This window comes from Thermobia domestica, chromosome 8 (assembly GCF_964235325.1).
Source record: "Thermobia domestica chromosome 8, izTheDome1.hap1.1, whole genome shotgun sequence".
NCBI classification, from domain to species: Eukaryota; Metazoa; Arthropoda; class Insecta; order Zygentoma; family Lepismatidae; genus Thermobia; species Thermobia domestica.
In genome coordinates, this window is record NC_137461.1 from 175,276,128 (window position 1) to 175,293,791 (window position 17,664).

The window sequence follows — 17,664 nt, forward strand, 5'->3', positions numbered from 1 at the left end:
TGAGTGATGCTAAGATTTCAGCGGGAGTGTTTATTGGTCCCCAAATTAGGAAATTAATGCTTGATGATAGCTTTGACAGCAAGTTAAACAGTGCTGAGCTAGCTGCCTGGACAGCATTTAAGTGTGTTGTGCGCAACTTTCTGGGCAATAACAAAGCTGAGAGTTACACAGAAATCGTACAGGACATGATACAGAAATACAAAGAGTTGGGTTGTAGGATGTCTTTAAAAATCCACTTTTTGCACTCCCACCTCAGCTTCTTTCCTGCTAACCTAGGTGATCTCAGCGACGAACAAGGGGAAAGATTCCACCAAGATATAATAGCAATGGAGAAAAGATACCAGGGACGATGGGATCCTTCAATGATGGGGGACTATTGTTGGGGTCTTGTTAGAGAATGCAACATTTCTTACAAAAGAAGGAAGTAGTGTACGTTTTTGTAACCCAATGGAAGTTTCATATATTGTGATAGTTTTGATTGTCTTTTCATGACCTTTTGGTACATTTGTATTATTGTTTATTGTAAATTGTCACACTTGTAAATTATATTGTATTATATTTTATATATGTGTTTGTGGTAATAAAGCAAAACGTTTTACCTCAACTTAAGAGATCTGAAAGCATTACTATAAGGTGCAATAAACAGTACACACAGTATACATACAAACATATTTATTTCTCTAGAAAGAATAAAGCGATTATTACGAAACTTGGAGGGTTTGTTAAATATGAATCAAAGTATACTTAGGTATAATTTCTATGTTAGTATATTTAAGGGGACAAGATCTTGGGGTGTAAAATAAACGAAAAGGGAAATTTTTGAGGGATTTTCCCGAAAATCTCTCTGTTACGGGAAAATCGTACGTGATGGAGAAAAACCGAGTGCATATTCGAATTCAGCGCAAAAAGTTCCTTTAAGAACAGGTATTTCCTTTTATGTAACAAAACCTTTGTTAACTAGTGTTATCGAGTGTCTGCACTTTTTCTATTAAAACTCATAGTATACTCTATCATAATATAAAATGTCACTCTTATATTGTATGGTAATGTAACTCATGATAAAAGTTTTTTGTTTTAAACAAAATGAAACGGTTGAGGTATACTCTGGAGAAGACATGATATTTACATGGCGAGTAGAAGACATGATATTTATTAAAACGCCTCGCAACCTACTTGGCCACACACTTAGGTTACACTCTTCACCATTTTTTCCATGCTATCTAAAGTATCGACTAATCTTAAATTCGCATTGCCAATTCGGGTTTTCTAACAATTATTATCTTGCAACTTAATTTGGATGCAAAATCCTGACTTAATTAGCATTTAAGAACTTTACAGTGTGCATTAAAATGATGACAGAAATATAGTGAAATCTCAGTTTCAAATTTCATGTTTACCTTGAATCCAAATACCTGTGCCGTCATTTCCTTCAATGTTGAAAGGAGCCAAAACTTGCAATAAATCTCAATTTTTGGCTTATACAATCTTTAATTCCCACTATTTGTTCATAAAATTTTAAAGAAAAAAATCAAATGAAATCTTTAAGTTTTACGTCCCACGTATATGTCGGTTAGGCTAAAGGAGACGGTGATGATGAGAGATTAGTGAAATGGTGACATAAAAATGTGGGAGGAAACGGGAGAACCTCGAGAAAACACACAAGCACGGTGTTTGTCCACTACAAAGTCCACACGGCGCAAGGTGGGATCGAACATGGGACCCCAAGCACCGGAGGTGAACGCTCTAGCACTGAGCCACCGCGCCTCCAAAAGTTTAAAGAAATATTAGTTACTAACAAAAAACACTTCCGATGTGTAACACTTCGATTTTGATCAAATTTAGCAGGTAGATATTACACGTGTCTCCTATTTTCTGCGGAAAAACAGTTTTAGGGGGCAAAAGCCCCCACGCAAAATTTTGAAGATTAACGTCCGAATGGCAAAAAATTGAACAGAAGTAAACGAAATTTTACACACATATTGCAGACAAAATTAGGGAATACGTGCTTCGTATTTTCCTAAAAAAACGGTTAGGTGGGGCACGGAACCCTCCGAGACTTTCACCACGAAATGTTTAAAGTACTAGTAACACTATGTCAGATGTGCGTAAAGGACATGAAGAATTGCAACGAAACTTTGTGTAAGAACAATACGCAAAAAATAAAGGAATACGGGTTTTTTATATTCTGTGGAAAAACGGTTTTAGGGGGCAAAGCCATCACCCAATTTTTTAAATTGAGGCCCGAAAGGCCAGAGGAAGTCAACCGAAGTCAATGAAATTGTGCGCAGATATTGTAGACATAAAATGAGGGAATACGTTTTCATTTTCTTGAAAAAAAGAAAACCATTTACGTGGTACACAGACCCCTCCAAAACTTCGATCCTGAAATATCAAAAGTGCTAATAACAGTATATCAGAAGGGCTTGAAGGACATGAAAAATTGGAACGACACATTGTGTAGGGACAGTATGGAAAAAATATACGAATACGGGTTTTCTATTTTCTGCGAAAAAAAGGTTTTAGGGGCAAAAGCTCCCACCCAAAATTTTGAGAAGTGAGGCCAAATGGCCAGAGGAAGTGAACTGAAGTGAATGAAATTGTGCATAGATACTGTAGACAAAATTAGGGAATACAGGTTTCTTATTGTACTGAAAAAAAAGAAACCAGTTTAGATGATACACGGACATCTCCAAAACTTTGATCGTAAAATATCAAAAGTGCTAATAACAGTAAGTCACAAGTACTTGAAGGACATGAAGAATTGGAACAACACATTGTGCAGGGACAATACGCAAAAAAAAAAAAAAAAAAAAAAACGAATACGCTTTCTTATTCTGGGAAAAAACGGTTTTAAGGGGGCAGAAGCCACACCCAAAATCTTGAAATTAGAGGCCCAAAAGGGAAGAAGAACTGCACTGAATTGAATTACATTGTGCACAGATATTGTAGACGTAAAATGAGATAATTGGGTTTCGTATTATCCTGCAAAAAACCGGTTGAGTGAGGCACGGACCTTCTAAACCGTTGATTACTAAATATCAAAATTGGAAATAAGCATGTCAGACATTCCTAAAGAATATATCGAATTGCAACGAAACTTCGTATATTCCAAACAATAAATGAAACGTATTTCACCTTCTGTGGAAAAACACTGTTGGGGCCTAGGCCCCATCCGAAAAAATAAATATTTCCGTAATAGCGCAGGAAGGAGTGGACCGAAGCAAATTAAATTGTGTGTAGATATTATATACACCCTATGTAAAATAAGTCCTTAAGTGTTTCTTAAGTGCTATCCGTTTTGCTTTCAATTTTGGCAGATCAAGAGCAAACTGGAAATAAATCGACATGTATTTTTGTTTTTGCGCAAAACATTATAAAGGTTAAAAGTACCTCCTGAAATACTATAAAACACGCTATACTCTTTGTGCTTGTAGTTGATCTGAAAAATTTAAAGAAATCGGATGGAGACACGACACATGTGAAACACGAAGGGCCATAGTTTACACATTCAATATCTACATACAATTTCATTCGCTTTGGTCCACCCCTCTCGCCCCTCAAAGCCTCGGTCCCCTCAACAGTTTTTTTCTTTCAGGAAAAATACGAAACACGTATTCCCTCATCTTACCTCTACAATACTTGTGCACATTTCATTCATTTCGGTCCATTTCTTCTTGTCTTTCTTGCGTCAACTTTCAAATTTTTGAGTGGGGGCTTTTGTCCTCTAAAACCATTTATCCACAGAAAAAAAAACGCGTATTCGTATATGTTTTGCGTATTGTTCATACAAAAAGTTTCGTTCAAATTCTTCGTGTCCTTTACAAACATCTGACATACTGTTACTAGCACTTCTGATATTTCGTGATCAAAGGTTTGGAGTTGTCCGTGCCCCACCTAACCGTTTCTTACAGGAAGATACGAAACTCCTATTCCCTCAGCTTATTTCTGCAATATCTGTGCAAAATTTCATTCACTTTGGTTCACTTCTTCTTACCATTCGGGTGTCAACTTTAAAAATTTTGGGGTGGGTTCTTTAGCCCCCTAAAACCGTTTTTCCGCAGAAAATAAAGACAACAGTACTCGTTTATTTTTGGTTGTCCCAAAGGGTTGTCCCAAACAACCCTTTTTTCCAGGAATATACTTAACCACTATTCCCTCATTTTATGTCTACAAAATCTGTGCAGAACTTTATTCACTTTGGTTCATTCTTTTTGCCTTTCGGGTGTCAAATTTCAAAATTTTTGGTGAGGGATTTTGCCCCCTAAAACCGATTTTCCGCAGAAAATAAGAAACAGTATATGTTTATTTTTTGCGTATTGTCCATACACAAAGTTATATTGAAATTCTTCATGTCTTTAAAAGTTGACGCAAACACACATCTGAAATACTGTTACTAGCACTTTTGATTTTTCGGGATCAAAGGTTTTGATGGTTCGGTGCCGCTCCTAACCGTTTTCTGAAGATAAATACGAAACCCGTATAATCATTTCACGTCTACAATGTTTGTGCAAAATTACATTGACATTGGTTCACTTCCACTCAGCATTCAGCATCAACTTTCAAAATTTTGGAGTGTTTTTTTGCAACCTAAAAACCGTTTCTCCGCAGAAAATAAAAATACTCTATTCGTTTATATTTGGCGTTTTGTCCATACACAAAGTTATGTTGCAATTCTTCATGTCCTTTACACACACATCTGACATCCTGTTACTAATACTTTCGATATTTCGTGATCAAAGGTTTGGAGGGGTCCGTGCCCCAAACAACCCCTTTTTCCAGGTATATACTAAACCCGTATTCCCTCATTTTATGTCTACAATATCTGTGCACAACTTCATTCACGTTGGTTCATTTCTTCCTGCCTTTCGGGCGTCAACATTCAAAATTTTGGGTAGGGGCTTTTGCGTATTGTACATACACAAAGTTTGGTTACAAGTCTTCATGTTCTTTACACACATCTGACATACTGTTACTAGCACTTTTGATATTTTGTGATCAAAATTCGGAGGGGTTCGTGTCCAACCCAACCGTTTTTTCAAGGAAAATACGAAATCCTTTTTTTTTCTCATTTTGCGTCTACAATATCTGTCCACAATATCGTTTACTTCGGTTGACTTCTTTTTGCCCTTTGGGAGTCAACTTTCAAAATTTTGGGTTGGGGCCTTTGATCCCTAAAACCGTTTTTCCTCAGAAAATAAAAAAACGTATTCCTTTGTTTTTTCGTATTGTCCATACGTAAAGTTTCGCTACAATTCTTCATGTTCTTTACACACATCTGACATACTGTTACCAGCACTTTTGATGTTTCGTGATCAAATGTTTGGAGGGGCCCATGCCCCACCCAACCGTTTTTTCATTAAAATACGAAACCCGTATTCCTTCATTTTACGTCTGCAATATCTGTGCACAATTTCACTCCTTTCTTTTCAGTTGTTCTTGCCTTTCGGGTGTCAACTTTTAAAATTTTGATCAGGACTTTTATATAAAACCATTGCATTATATAACTTTTTTAAGAGATTCTTTTTTGGGGCAAAGGAGAGAAATAGTTTCCTCTAATATCTGTTTCTTGCCATTCATCTTGTTTGTACTGGTTAAGTAAGAACATTTTTTAACTTTTGATATCATCCAACTCCGTCACGATAATAAAATTGTCATTCTTAACAATTTGTTTGTTCTCTTATTTGCAGTTTTCCACACTGAACTATTTGTTACAAAATTAAGGTTTGGTCCAACGCCTTTCGAATTCGCAACCAACCCAAGCGCCGAGCTTTTTGGGTTGCCTGGTATTGCAGGAAAAGGAGAATTGCAGGTGGTAATGCACTTTTGGAGTCGTGTATACAAAGCATTGCATACAGTAGCAGAAATGCTAAAAATGCTTTCCACCCCCTATGGAATGGATACAACTGTTTTATTATCATCAACAAAGTGATGTGGGTTGCAATATTTATAATAAGATACATTTTGGAATCCCATAAGGTTAGAGATATTGATTTTGGTATTTCGACTTTTCTTTAAAATACTTGTAGTTAAACACATGTTTTAGTGTTTTTGATGCTTGAGTGAAAAAGGGAGAAAAGATGTGGTATTACAATTTGTACAAAATAATGAAATGTTCTTATCTCGGAATTCTTGAAGATGATATTTGATATTTACACTTCTCACTTAAAATAACTGAACGCTTTGTTTCGACACTCTTTAGTCACCTAGAAGGAAAAAAAAATGTGGGGATGATTCTTAAGATGACCATACCATTGCTCGATTATTCAGAGGAATTCTGTTTGAAAAGTGCAGAAGAAGGATCGCAAAATATTGCCCAGTGTAACATGTGGAAACTTTGTTGGTTGTAGGTGCAGTACGTTGTCGAAAAATTGATACTTCAGTTAATATGGAATTGGAGTTAATATATAAATACATAATTGACACCAAGTATCAATGATTAATTTCTTCACAGGACCTCCTGGTGATAAAGGAGATACCGGTGGAAGATGCATAGACTGCGTTCCTGGAGAAAAAGGTGAAAAAGGAGACAGAGGATTAGATGGAATTCCTGGCGTCCAAGGTCCTAGAGGTCCTCCTGGTGAAAGAGGATTTCCTGGAGAACAGGGTCAAGATGGACTACCTGGAGCCACCGGGCCACCAGGACAAGAAGTAAGCTGTTCTTTTTCTCTCTTGATATACGTATGTAAGTGTTTCTGAAATTGGTATCGCAACACAGTTTGCTTCTCAAAATCATAGAAGTCGGAAAATTGGATAGGAAAATGCTTTACGTCTGTGATCACAATTTATTATCAAAGTGAATTTTCGTGATGCAAACAGTATATGTGTTTATTTTCTTCGTTACAGAATGGTTTTCTTTGTGTCACAATATAGAGAATTTTCAGTGGTAAATACCCTCAAACTCCAGAATTTGCTCGTATAATGCAGTTTTAGTTCCTAGTAACACAAACCAATCAGTTCGAGGCTGCATATATTACTGAAGGTTAGCTGCGTAGTTGGTGACATAGACTATGTGCACATCAATATTTTATTGTATCGGAAAATAAAACTCCTCAATATGATTTCGTGAGATAAGATCCCAACTTACTTCTCGATAAAGATGCACAATACCTTGCTTGTTAGGATGGATTTTTTTTTTAATCGTAAAATGCGGCTGGTTTGAAAAGAAGATGATAAGTTTTGATTTTTTTCTAAATGATGATCTTACTCAAGTATCGTGTTCGTACTCAAGTATTCAAGTACTCAAGTATTCGACTAATACGTAACTTCTTTTCCTATTAGTCGAATTTATATAAGTAGATTCAAGTCCCTAATGACGGACTCGCAGGATACACTATTTTTATCATGTATTTTGAATCTCCTCCTGCTTTAGGATATATATTTTGGCGACAGTGAGGTGGTGAAATCATGACTCTAGCCAAGACCTGGGTTCGATTTCCAAAGGGAGCTCATGTGGTTCGGATTCCTCATTAATCAGTAGGTCGCGTCTCATATAGCCTCGCTGTTGAAAGGGAACTTAAATTCAAAATCAACTCAACTCTAGCCAAGTAATTCTGATTTTCATAAATTCGTTTTACATAGTTCAACGTTTACCTGTGATGAGGAGACAGAAAACTTCGATTCATATTTATATGTTGAGAAAGTATTATATAAATAATCTTTATACCTTTTCCTGTAGATCCTGAATATTCGAAAACTCGATTACACCGAATAATTTATTTTAGTGAGGGGTTTATATATCAAACTTCATCTATCTAACATGAGGGACTTTTGAGATACTTTATTTATAGGTTAAATTTTAAAATTCCATTTCCCGTTAGAATGCAAATTTTAACAAAACATTGACAAGACGACAGTGCTAATTATGTTCAGAAAACCATTTAACTAAACTAAAAAATGAAGCAACCACCCCTTTTCGTATAATTTGTTTATATATGTTACCAAGATGTATTTAATAAGCTAGCAATCGTGGAGTGTACACTCACTAAATGTTCAAGCTTGGTGATGATCAGTAGTTCTAATCCGGTATACTATTTTTTTTATTTTTTTTTTATTATTATGTTTACGTTTTGTTAGTGATATTTTGTTAAACAACTCTCTTTTAATCCAGCATGGGAGGTCCGCGTCCTTCGGGAGCTCATGTGGTTAGTGTTGTAAATAGAAAAAAAAACGGTTCGTATTTTTTCAGAAATGTAAGTTTTTTTAAGAAAAAAACATTGCCTCTCGTTTTTTTTCTAAATTTCGTTTTTTTTCAAATAGTCATTTGTAATGCATCTTACGTCTATTTAAGTATGAAATATATTTATGTAGGTGTAATCACTGTAAAATGCAATATAAATTAAAAGCTAGATACTGATACGCTACAAATGTTTTACAATTTACATGAATACCATACCTATTAACAATTCGGATTTCAGCAGTTTTAATCAATCTCAACTAAGAAATAAAAGTAGAAATGAAATTTTGTTTTTTCGTGAAAGCAGGCCTTTAATAAGTACAAAAATAATGTCAGGAACAGTATAAAATTCAAATAACTTGTCTAAAGGTAAAAACTAATACTAATTTGCCTAATAGTATTTTTCTAAGTGTCATATATAAATAATTTGTCGTCTAGATATATATGATATGCAGAGCCGGCTCTACCATATATGCAATACGTGCATTTACGTGGAGCTGCAAGCTTGGATGGTCCGGCAAAATCTGTCATATGTATATTATTTAACATTAAATATTTCTTGTTGGAAACAGACTTCATGATGATGGTAGTTACATATACTAAGCTGACCTTCTATTTGAGTACTACATTCATAAATTATGTTTAGTTTGCATTAGTTTAAGGCCACATAGACAATGCTAAAGCAAATGGTCGAATAAATCCGAGCACAAATTGCTTGATTGTTGTCAAATGCAAGAATTAAATTCTCGAATAGTAGTGAATATCTGTTCCATTTAGTAAGTTATCACAGTTTTGATATGAAACTAGTCTTGTTTTTGTCAGAAACAAGTTCCTTATCATTGAAGATAGAAACAAGTTTTTTTTTTAATGTTAGAAGATGTAGAAGAAAATTCAAGAAATAAAGATAAAAGAGCTAGTTGCACTGGAATTGCAAACTGATACATTGAGATTGAAGCTCGATAGTGAATTCTATAAAAAGGATTACCATATTTCCTCTGCAGGTGTGTTTGCTTTATCTTTCACTAATATAATAGATTAATATTTAAAGAAAAAAACAGACACAACGGGATTGCATTTTTATTTAGTATTTAAGCCTTTCTGAGTGCGACTACACTTACCCTCACCTTTGTTGTTCATGCTGGAGTAGCATACTTAAAATCATGACTTTTAAGATTTGTTCTTTCTGGAGAAAGGGGGGGGGCAACAAATTGACTAGGACCGGCCCTGATGATATGTATATAAAAGACATGAATATAGGATGACTCAATTTAAAGTAATGCAGGGTGTTTCAAAATTAATATTTGGATTTTGAAACTTTGTAGTATCTATTACAATTAACTTACAATTATAAATAATATATCAAATGAAACAGCAACTCAAACAGTTTTGTATGCACGCATGTACATGCATTGTTTCTTCTGTCTGCCGTTAGAAAGAACAAGTAGCAAAGATGGAGACTAGAGAGCAGAAGCTTTTTGTGTTTTAATAAAGACTGAATTTGTACAGTGCAACCGTCTGTGTGAAGAATATTAAGGAGACGCTTGCAACTACGTCTTTATCGTTTGCAGTTGCTACAGGTCTAAGACCAACAGACTACGGTTTACGTGCCAATTTCTCAAGTGAAATATCCCTGCATAACAACAGGGGTGCCCACAAGGGGGGGCTATGACGCAAACTGCGTCATTGAAATACTTGGGGGAGTTAAAAATCTATATAAATATGTTTGAGGGGGTGTAAAAATTAATCGAAAAGATTTTTTTCATGGAAGAACAGCTACGGATAGACAATTGAGGGGGGGTGCGTCATGGACATGAGGGGGGGTAGGCCCCACTGATAATAATGAAGATTTTCTGGATCGTGTCGTCTTCAGTGATAAATTGACCTTTCACCTAAGAGCTAATGTGAACACTCATAATGTTTGAATCTGGCCGTCAGCAAATCCTCAGTAGATGGTACAGTTGAAACGAAACTCCCCTAAATTGAATGAATGTGTTTTGTGCCATATGGTGGAAAGTTTATGGGCTTCTCGCCTATCGACTAGATGTGTGCCGTCTGACGAATGAATCTCACATTGAACACTTGTAGCAAAGACTGTTTGAGGTTCTCTTTTACTTGATGCATTGCTTATAATTGTACGTAAAATGTAATAAGTACTACGAAGACTTAAAACCCCAAAATTTATTTTGAAACACCCTGCATTTCTCACCAACAGTTGGAACTAAGATGTAAAAAGGAGAGAAAATTTTCCTTATACAGTTATTGTTTACAACGATATTATTATTAGTCGAGACTATAACTACAAAAACAACACGAGTTAGTAGTCAGAAAAATGTAATCAAATGCATACTCGGTGGCCCAAGGTGGCCAAAGTGTATCACTTGTTTAATCCGCTCCTGTGTGGACACTAATTAAGATAATGGGATATTATTCTTGCAAAATATGATTGGACTATAGTTTATCATATTAATTTATTTTTCTTCTGGTGTCGAATTTCCCTTTCAAATTTCACCCCAGTCAAAAATTCGAGAATTTTCTGATTTCGAATTTACTTTACTTTTTTTCCTGTAGCTTCCTTCGTTGTAGAAAGACATCCTTAGGACTTGCCAGGTAGATACCTCGGATGGATACCTAACTGTTGACATCAATTGGACGGGCCAGCGCGCAGTGTTGCCAATTAGGGAAATTAAAATTCTCCTATATTTGGGCAAAAAAATAGAAATTTTTGTTTATAAATCCGTACCTATACGTCGGAGTGCAAGTCAACTTACGCCAATCGAACATTTGTTCTTACTTAACAAACGAAAGTACAGATCGTTACAATGGGGTAATTAGGGGGCGCACGTAAAATTCGTATTTAGGTTCTAACCCAGGATTTTTCTAGTTTTTCCTTACTTTTCTGTTTACCGTAATATATTTTTGGTAATTAGAAGCTTTGTTCCTTAAATATCGCCATAATACTTGTAGGATATATTAGTGGTGTACCAATGTTTAATTGAAGCTAGTTTGCGTCTGTCTGGTAGCAGAGTTGCCAGCTACAGAAAATTTTAATTCCAGATTTTAGGGGGAAATTTTGGAAAAATTATATGTTTTGTCTCTATTATTTCCTTCTTGTTGGCTGTATCGGAATAAACGTACCAGTATCTGCAAGTCTCGTCTTTGCTCTATACAACGCACTATAGAAAGTTTCAATAGGAAAATTAGGGGAAGTACAGTTGAGGTTTACAGTAGACCTTGTTCTCTAATTGGAAAGATAACTGATTTTTTTAAAGGTAGACTGAGATATTTTTTATTGACATGCTTACTTTATTAGATATCGTCACAATACTTGTAGGATATATTTGAGGGATACCAAAGCTTAGTTTAAGATAGTTTGTGTGTGTTTGATAGTAGTGTTGCCAGCTACAGAAAATTTTAATTCCAGATTTTAGGGGCAAATTTTGGGAAAAAAATTCCCTTTTTTATTTCTATTATTTCCTTCTTGTTGGTTACATTCGAACAAATGTACCAGTGTCTAACAGCCTCATCCTTAGCCTACACAGCGCACCATAAAAAGTTTCACTAGAATAATTAGGGGAAGTACAGTTGAGGTTTATAATAAAGCATGTTCTGGAAATGGTAAGAAAATGGTGAATTTCTGACTGTGAGATAGAATGAGATTTTTTTTTAATTTCATGCTTACTTTGTTCTATATCGCCATGATACTTGTAGGATATATTCTTGGAGTAATACGGTTTATTTTCAGATAGTTTTCGTCTGTCTAATGGCAGCGTTTCCAGCCAAAACAATTAATTGCCGCTATTAGGTGAAAAATTCGGAAAATTCCCTTTTCCCCTCTATTATTACCCTCTTACTGGCTACATTGAAACAAACGTACCACTACCTGAAAGCTTCCTCTTTGCCCTACAGAACGCACCATAAAAAGTTTCAATAGGATAATTAGAGAAGCTGTAACCCCGGCATATTTGATTTTTGCTTGTGAGGCGTAAAAATTGTCAAAATTTCATGTGTATCACAGAATTTTTTCTTTCTCTCTTTGAATGGAAGCCAGCGACTTCAGGATTTCACTGTACCTTGTCAACACACCAAAGATTTGTTTAGGTGACTTGAACCCATATAGCAGCAGTGGTGCTAGATACAAAAAATTTTGAAATTCGGTTAGGGAATTTTTTGCAAATTTTCACCCCTACATTTCCCTCAACATTCTCCCAACCATTGGCAACACTGCAATGCAACTTACACCAAAAAATAGCCACATACATTTTCTAAAAAACAAGGCCTTAACCATATCAATCGAATGAATAGTTTTTGAGCAATAAGTCACTAACTGGAAATGTAGGAAAACGCCAAAAATGACCTGGGGCCGAAAGGAATAATCACACAATTTTGCTCGTATAGGTACAAAGAAACAAACGATTTGTAAGTTACGAGGGCTTCGACTCAAGTTCTGTTGATTATTTCAATAATCTGCAACATAAATCAATAAATAATAGTTGCCAGAAAAAAACAGACATTTGAAAAAAAAACATGAAAAAGAACGATATTTTTTATTAAAAAAAACTTCACAGAAAAAAACCGTTTTTTTACAACACTACATGTGGTTCGTATTTCACGTTAATCAATAGTTCCACGTCTTATATGGTCTCGCTGCTGAACGGGACGTTAAACTCAACTCAACAATCTCTTTTAATCCAAAAAATATTTCTCAATATTACTAATTTCATGCTATTTAATTTGAATATGTGCATAAAGTAGCTATAATTCAAACTTTTATATTTATCAAATATTACAATTAGCAAGATTTCAATAAAAAGAAGGAACTTGATTGTCACAAGCTGAAAATGAAACTTTAATAAAAGTTTAGCCAACATACGCGCAACTTTAATAAAACATTACTTTCTTATTTATTATGCATCATGTAGTGCTAACTATATGTGTTGTATAATTTTGCAATACAAATTAATTTAAATAATCTAGAAAAAGTAACTACATTTGTTAATTCCTTTTGTACACAATTCTGTGATAAATAGTTACATTACTACATAAAGAAAAAAGAAGTATGAAAGTATCAAAATTATTTTATCGAAAATTTCTTCTAATTCAGTTCAGAATATTTTAAAATCATCATTCAATGTTTTGTTGCATAAAAATGACCATAATAGGATTGATTTTTTTTTTGTTTACTCCACATATGCACTGCAAGTTATACTTAAATGTTGTTGAAATAATTAATATAATATAAAAATATATATATCAATTGGGGATTTTAAAAAAGTGTTGGTCAACATGAAGATCTATGAGTATCATTTTACGCGAAGTTGTCTAAAATATATGTGAAATTAAAATTAAATATTTTTAAAGACAGCACTCCAAGTTAATTTGTTTCATTGTAAATGTAATATTAAAAAAAGACGCTTAATACTCTTTGAGTGTGAAAAGGCAACGTAAATAAGTTTTCGGTTTGATGGCTGACCTTGAGTTTGTCGTCTCTTGGAGCACTAAGGCTATATGAGACGTAGATCTACAGTTTAATGTGGGTTGCGAAACACATGCGCTCTCACCGGGAATCCGAACTGGATCTTTTGCGTCGAAAAGGCGTACGTGAACCTTATAATCACGAAGGGACAGTTTTCACTTCAAAGAGAAATCCTAATCGGAGGTGACTTGAAAGAGTTTATTTCGAAAGAAAGATTAAATATTTGCATGAACTTCAGAATGGTTAACTTTTTCAGGTTTGAAAAACCTATTTAGTTGCGTCTGAACTTTTGGAAATGTCATTTTGAAGGTAGATAGAGTTTTGAGTGTGTGTGTTTTATAATGTATTTTACAGTGACCTTATTGTTTCTCATAGTCATTCTCTGAAATGAAGTTTCTAAAGTGGCAATTTTAGTCGAAATCTTTTATTTTAAGATATGTGTATGAAATTAAATTAGAACTCCCCCTTTAGTAGTGTTTGAACGCTTCATACGTAACACGTTATCTTTCACCCAGTGTTTCTTCCGGACAAGCTCTGACAGTGCTCCCCGTAATACTGAAAAGGAGAAAGCAGAGTTTGGTAAGTGAACTTCGGAACCATTTTTTGCGAGGTGGTAGTGCACATTTAAAGAGTTGATATTACAAACAGGGAGAGCGCAGTGGCCAAAAATAACGGGGAAAACCTGTCTTAAAGTTTTCTACTCGCCGCATATATCGTACGACGTACGAATTTACCAATTGACGGGTGGCAGAGTGAGTAAAATCTGTAACTTATGTGTAAAGTGTCCCGAGTTCGATTCCTGTTCGAGTCACACATCTTTTTTCTTCAACCAATCAAGTAGGCATTTGTAACTATAAGTAAAATATTAATTCATCATATGTTTATAATGAATAAAACAATAGAAATTTTCAAATCACTTGTAAAATCTTTCAATGTTCCATGTTAACTGGCAAACAAAATTTATTCTATTTCGTACATATACTGATGTCACGAATAAATAACATTTCGGGGGGCTTAAGCCCGGAAGCACATTCTTTAAATGTGCACTAACAACTCGCAAAAAATGGCCCCGAAGTTCACTTACCAAGGTCTGCCTTCTCCTTGTGAGTGTGTTCCCCGGAACATTAATTCTGAAAGAAACAGTGCTTTCACCGAATACTCATTTTTGTTTCTAATCTTGTAGACATATCTGCTGAGGTGGTAGTCATAATTTACGTTTTAGCGAAATATTTCTGAATAGAATTACGTTCAGAGAAAGGATGACTTCAAATCTAAACTTCCTACACATTATGGATTAGAGGGGATACCTATTACTTTGCCGTACTATTTAAGGTATGCCGAACAATTGTTCGTAAGGAGAAATGAAACGAAATCTTTGAGTTTTACATCCCACGGTTATGCCGGTTAGGCTAAAGGAGACGGTGATGATGAGTAATGAATGAAATGGTGGAATGAAGAAAGTGGGAGAAAACGGAAGAATCCCGAGAAAACCCACGCACACGGTGTTTGTCCACCACAAAGTTTACTTGGCGGGGGCTGGGATCGAACCCGAGATCCCAAGCACCAGAGGTGAACGCTCTACCACTGAGCCACCGCGGCCATTCGCCAAATACTCGTAAAAAAGTGGGAATACAATACCCCGGTACATCAACTATTTATTGATTTTAGAAAGGCGTACGACTCGGTTAGGAGAGAAACATTATACAACGTCCTTACAGAACTTGGAATAGAGAGAAAGCTAATTAGATTAATTAAGATATGTTTAAATAAATCCCAAAGTAAAGTCCGGGTAGGAAAATTTTTGTCCACGAGCTTTCACGTCGAAAATGGCCTGAAACAAGGAGATGCGTTGTCGCCATTATTATTTAACTTCGTTCTGGAATACGCTATAAGGAAAATCAAAGATAGCAACCAGGGCCTAGAATTGAACGATATTCACCAGGTTGTGGCATATGCTGATGATGTAAATTTAATAGGGGATGATAGGAGAACAGTAGAAAGAAATGCAGAGATCTTATTAAACGCTTGCAGGGACATGGGTTTAGAAGTAAATGCAGATAAAACTAAATACATGGAAGTGCGTCGGGACCGGAATACAGCAAACTATGGATGCGTTAAAATATTAAATAATACTTTTGATAAAGTGGATAGTTTCAAATACCTAGGATCAATATTAACAGAGGAAAATCATATTCACGGAGAAATTAAATGTCGACTAAAAGCAGGGAATTCGTGTTACTATTCGGTTCAAAATCTCTTGTCGTCGCGAATTCTGTCGAGAAATTTGAAGCTTAAAATATACAAAACGGTAATCATGCCTGTTGTTCTGTATGACTGCGAAACATGGTCACTTACTCTGAGGGAAGAACATAGACTGAAAGTATTTGAGAACAAGATCCTGAGACGAATATTCGGACCCAAGAGGAATTGGAATGGGGAATGGCGGAAACTTCATAACGAGGAACTTCATAATTTATATGGTTTACCCAATATTGTTAGGGTCGTGAAGTCTAGGAGGCTTAGGTGGGTGGGTCATGTAGCTAGAATGGAAGAAAGTAGAAACGCTTTCAAAGTCTTGACAGGAAAACCAATCGGAAAACGACCATTAGGAAGACCTAGGCGCAGATGGGAGGACAATATTAAGATGGATCTCGCAGAGATTGGAATACAAAGTAGAAACTGGATGCAGTTAGCTAAGGATAGAAGTCAGTGGAGAGCTTGTGTGAACGCGGCATTGAACCTCCGGGTTCCATAGGCCAGAGAGTTAGTTAGTTAGCGTAATTCTTTATTTCTTTTCTGTACACGAAAATACATAGATTAATACCTCTGGTATTAATCAAAGAAACTTCTTTCTGACGTAACAAGCAATTATTATAACAACACTTATTTCTAATTTAATAGGATGTGTAACTCTTGTTATAGATATTATATCAGCTTGAGAGTTTACACTAAAAGTTATAGGAAGAAAGTCCGTAGCTATCTGCTGTTTAGGCTGCTGAGAATTGCGGGATTAAGCATTGTTCTATTGTTAAATTATTATTTATTATTTAACACTATTTTGAAGAGGGAACATAATTAAATTAACTCTCGCAGAAACTAATAAACATTTTACGAAAACAAGTGTTTCAAAAACTTTATCACATGAATGCTAACTAATGAATGTAGGTGTGCAGTTAGCACTCGCAATTCAAAATCAGGAGTCTCTGTGTTTCAATTAAATATATGCCTTCTTGCCTAGAGATTCTCCATCCCATGACGCGGAGTCAGGAATACACATTTTTTATGTATATGCCATGGCTGACTTAATAAATATTCTGTTCATTTTCTGTTAATGTTTCAGTGCACCTGGATCTTTTGGGCTATCAACTTTATCTAAAATCTTTTAAATAAATAAAACACAACGCAATCACCATAATTTGATCCCACATTGAATACAACAGTAAAGTCAAAACATACTCTTACAAACCATTATACAGCTCAATGAAGACAGTAAATATAAATTATTTATTCTAAATGAACGTTTAAAACAAATGTGAATACCATATTTTATGTATACTTATAATCAAATAATTTCCTAATTTCAGAGATTCAGTTATTCAGATAAGGTTGAATACTAGCATGTGCAATTCTTCTAGTTGGTGGTTTTATACAGGTGTTTCAAAACAACACCGACAATATTTGGGATGTGGTTAATGACACCAAGATAGGACAAAAAGTATAGACCAAGCTGGGTGCACAAATGCTTCCTTTCGGAGTTATAGTCTGCCAAAAATATGAAAAACGAATTTCAAAGGTTCATAGGTCCAAAACTATGGCACCCACCGTAGTCGGGTCAAGACTTTAGCTCTCTCCAAATATCCAAGTTTCACAATCCTGCGGTACTTCCGCAACAAGGAAACAGGTAGCACAAGAAGCACCAAACTTATATCAGCTTTTCAAAGTATTCTACGTGCGCGTCGAAGCACATTCACCATCGTTGTGGCAGCTCCCTGAGTCCTTTGGCATAGAATGAACTTGG

General features: G+C 35.3%; 1 protein-coding gene across 1 annotated transcript in view; it reads left to right on the plus strand.

Moving 5' to 3' along the window:
- LOC145693356 (uncharacterized) overlaps positions 1–17,664 on the plus strand; it is a 1,437,468-nt gene that overhangs the window by 608,333 nt on the left and 811,471 nt on the right. Inside the window, exon 13 of the mRNA XM_081769283.1 lies at positions 6,452–6,648. Coding sequence (XP_081625409.1) covers positions 6,452–6,648 — 197 coding nt within the window. The remainder of the gene's footprint in view (positions 1–6,451; positions 6,649–17,664) is intronic.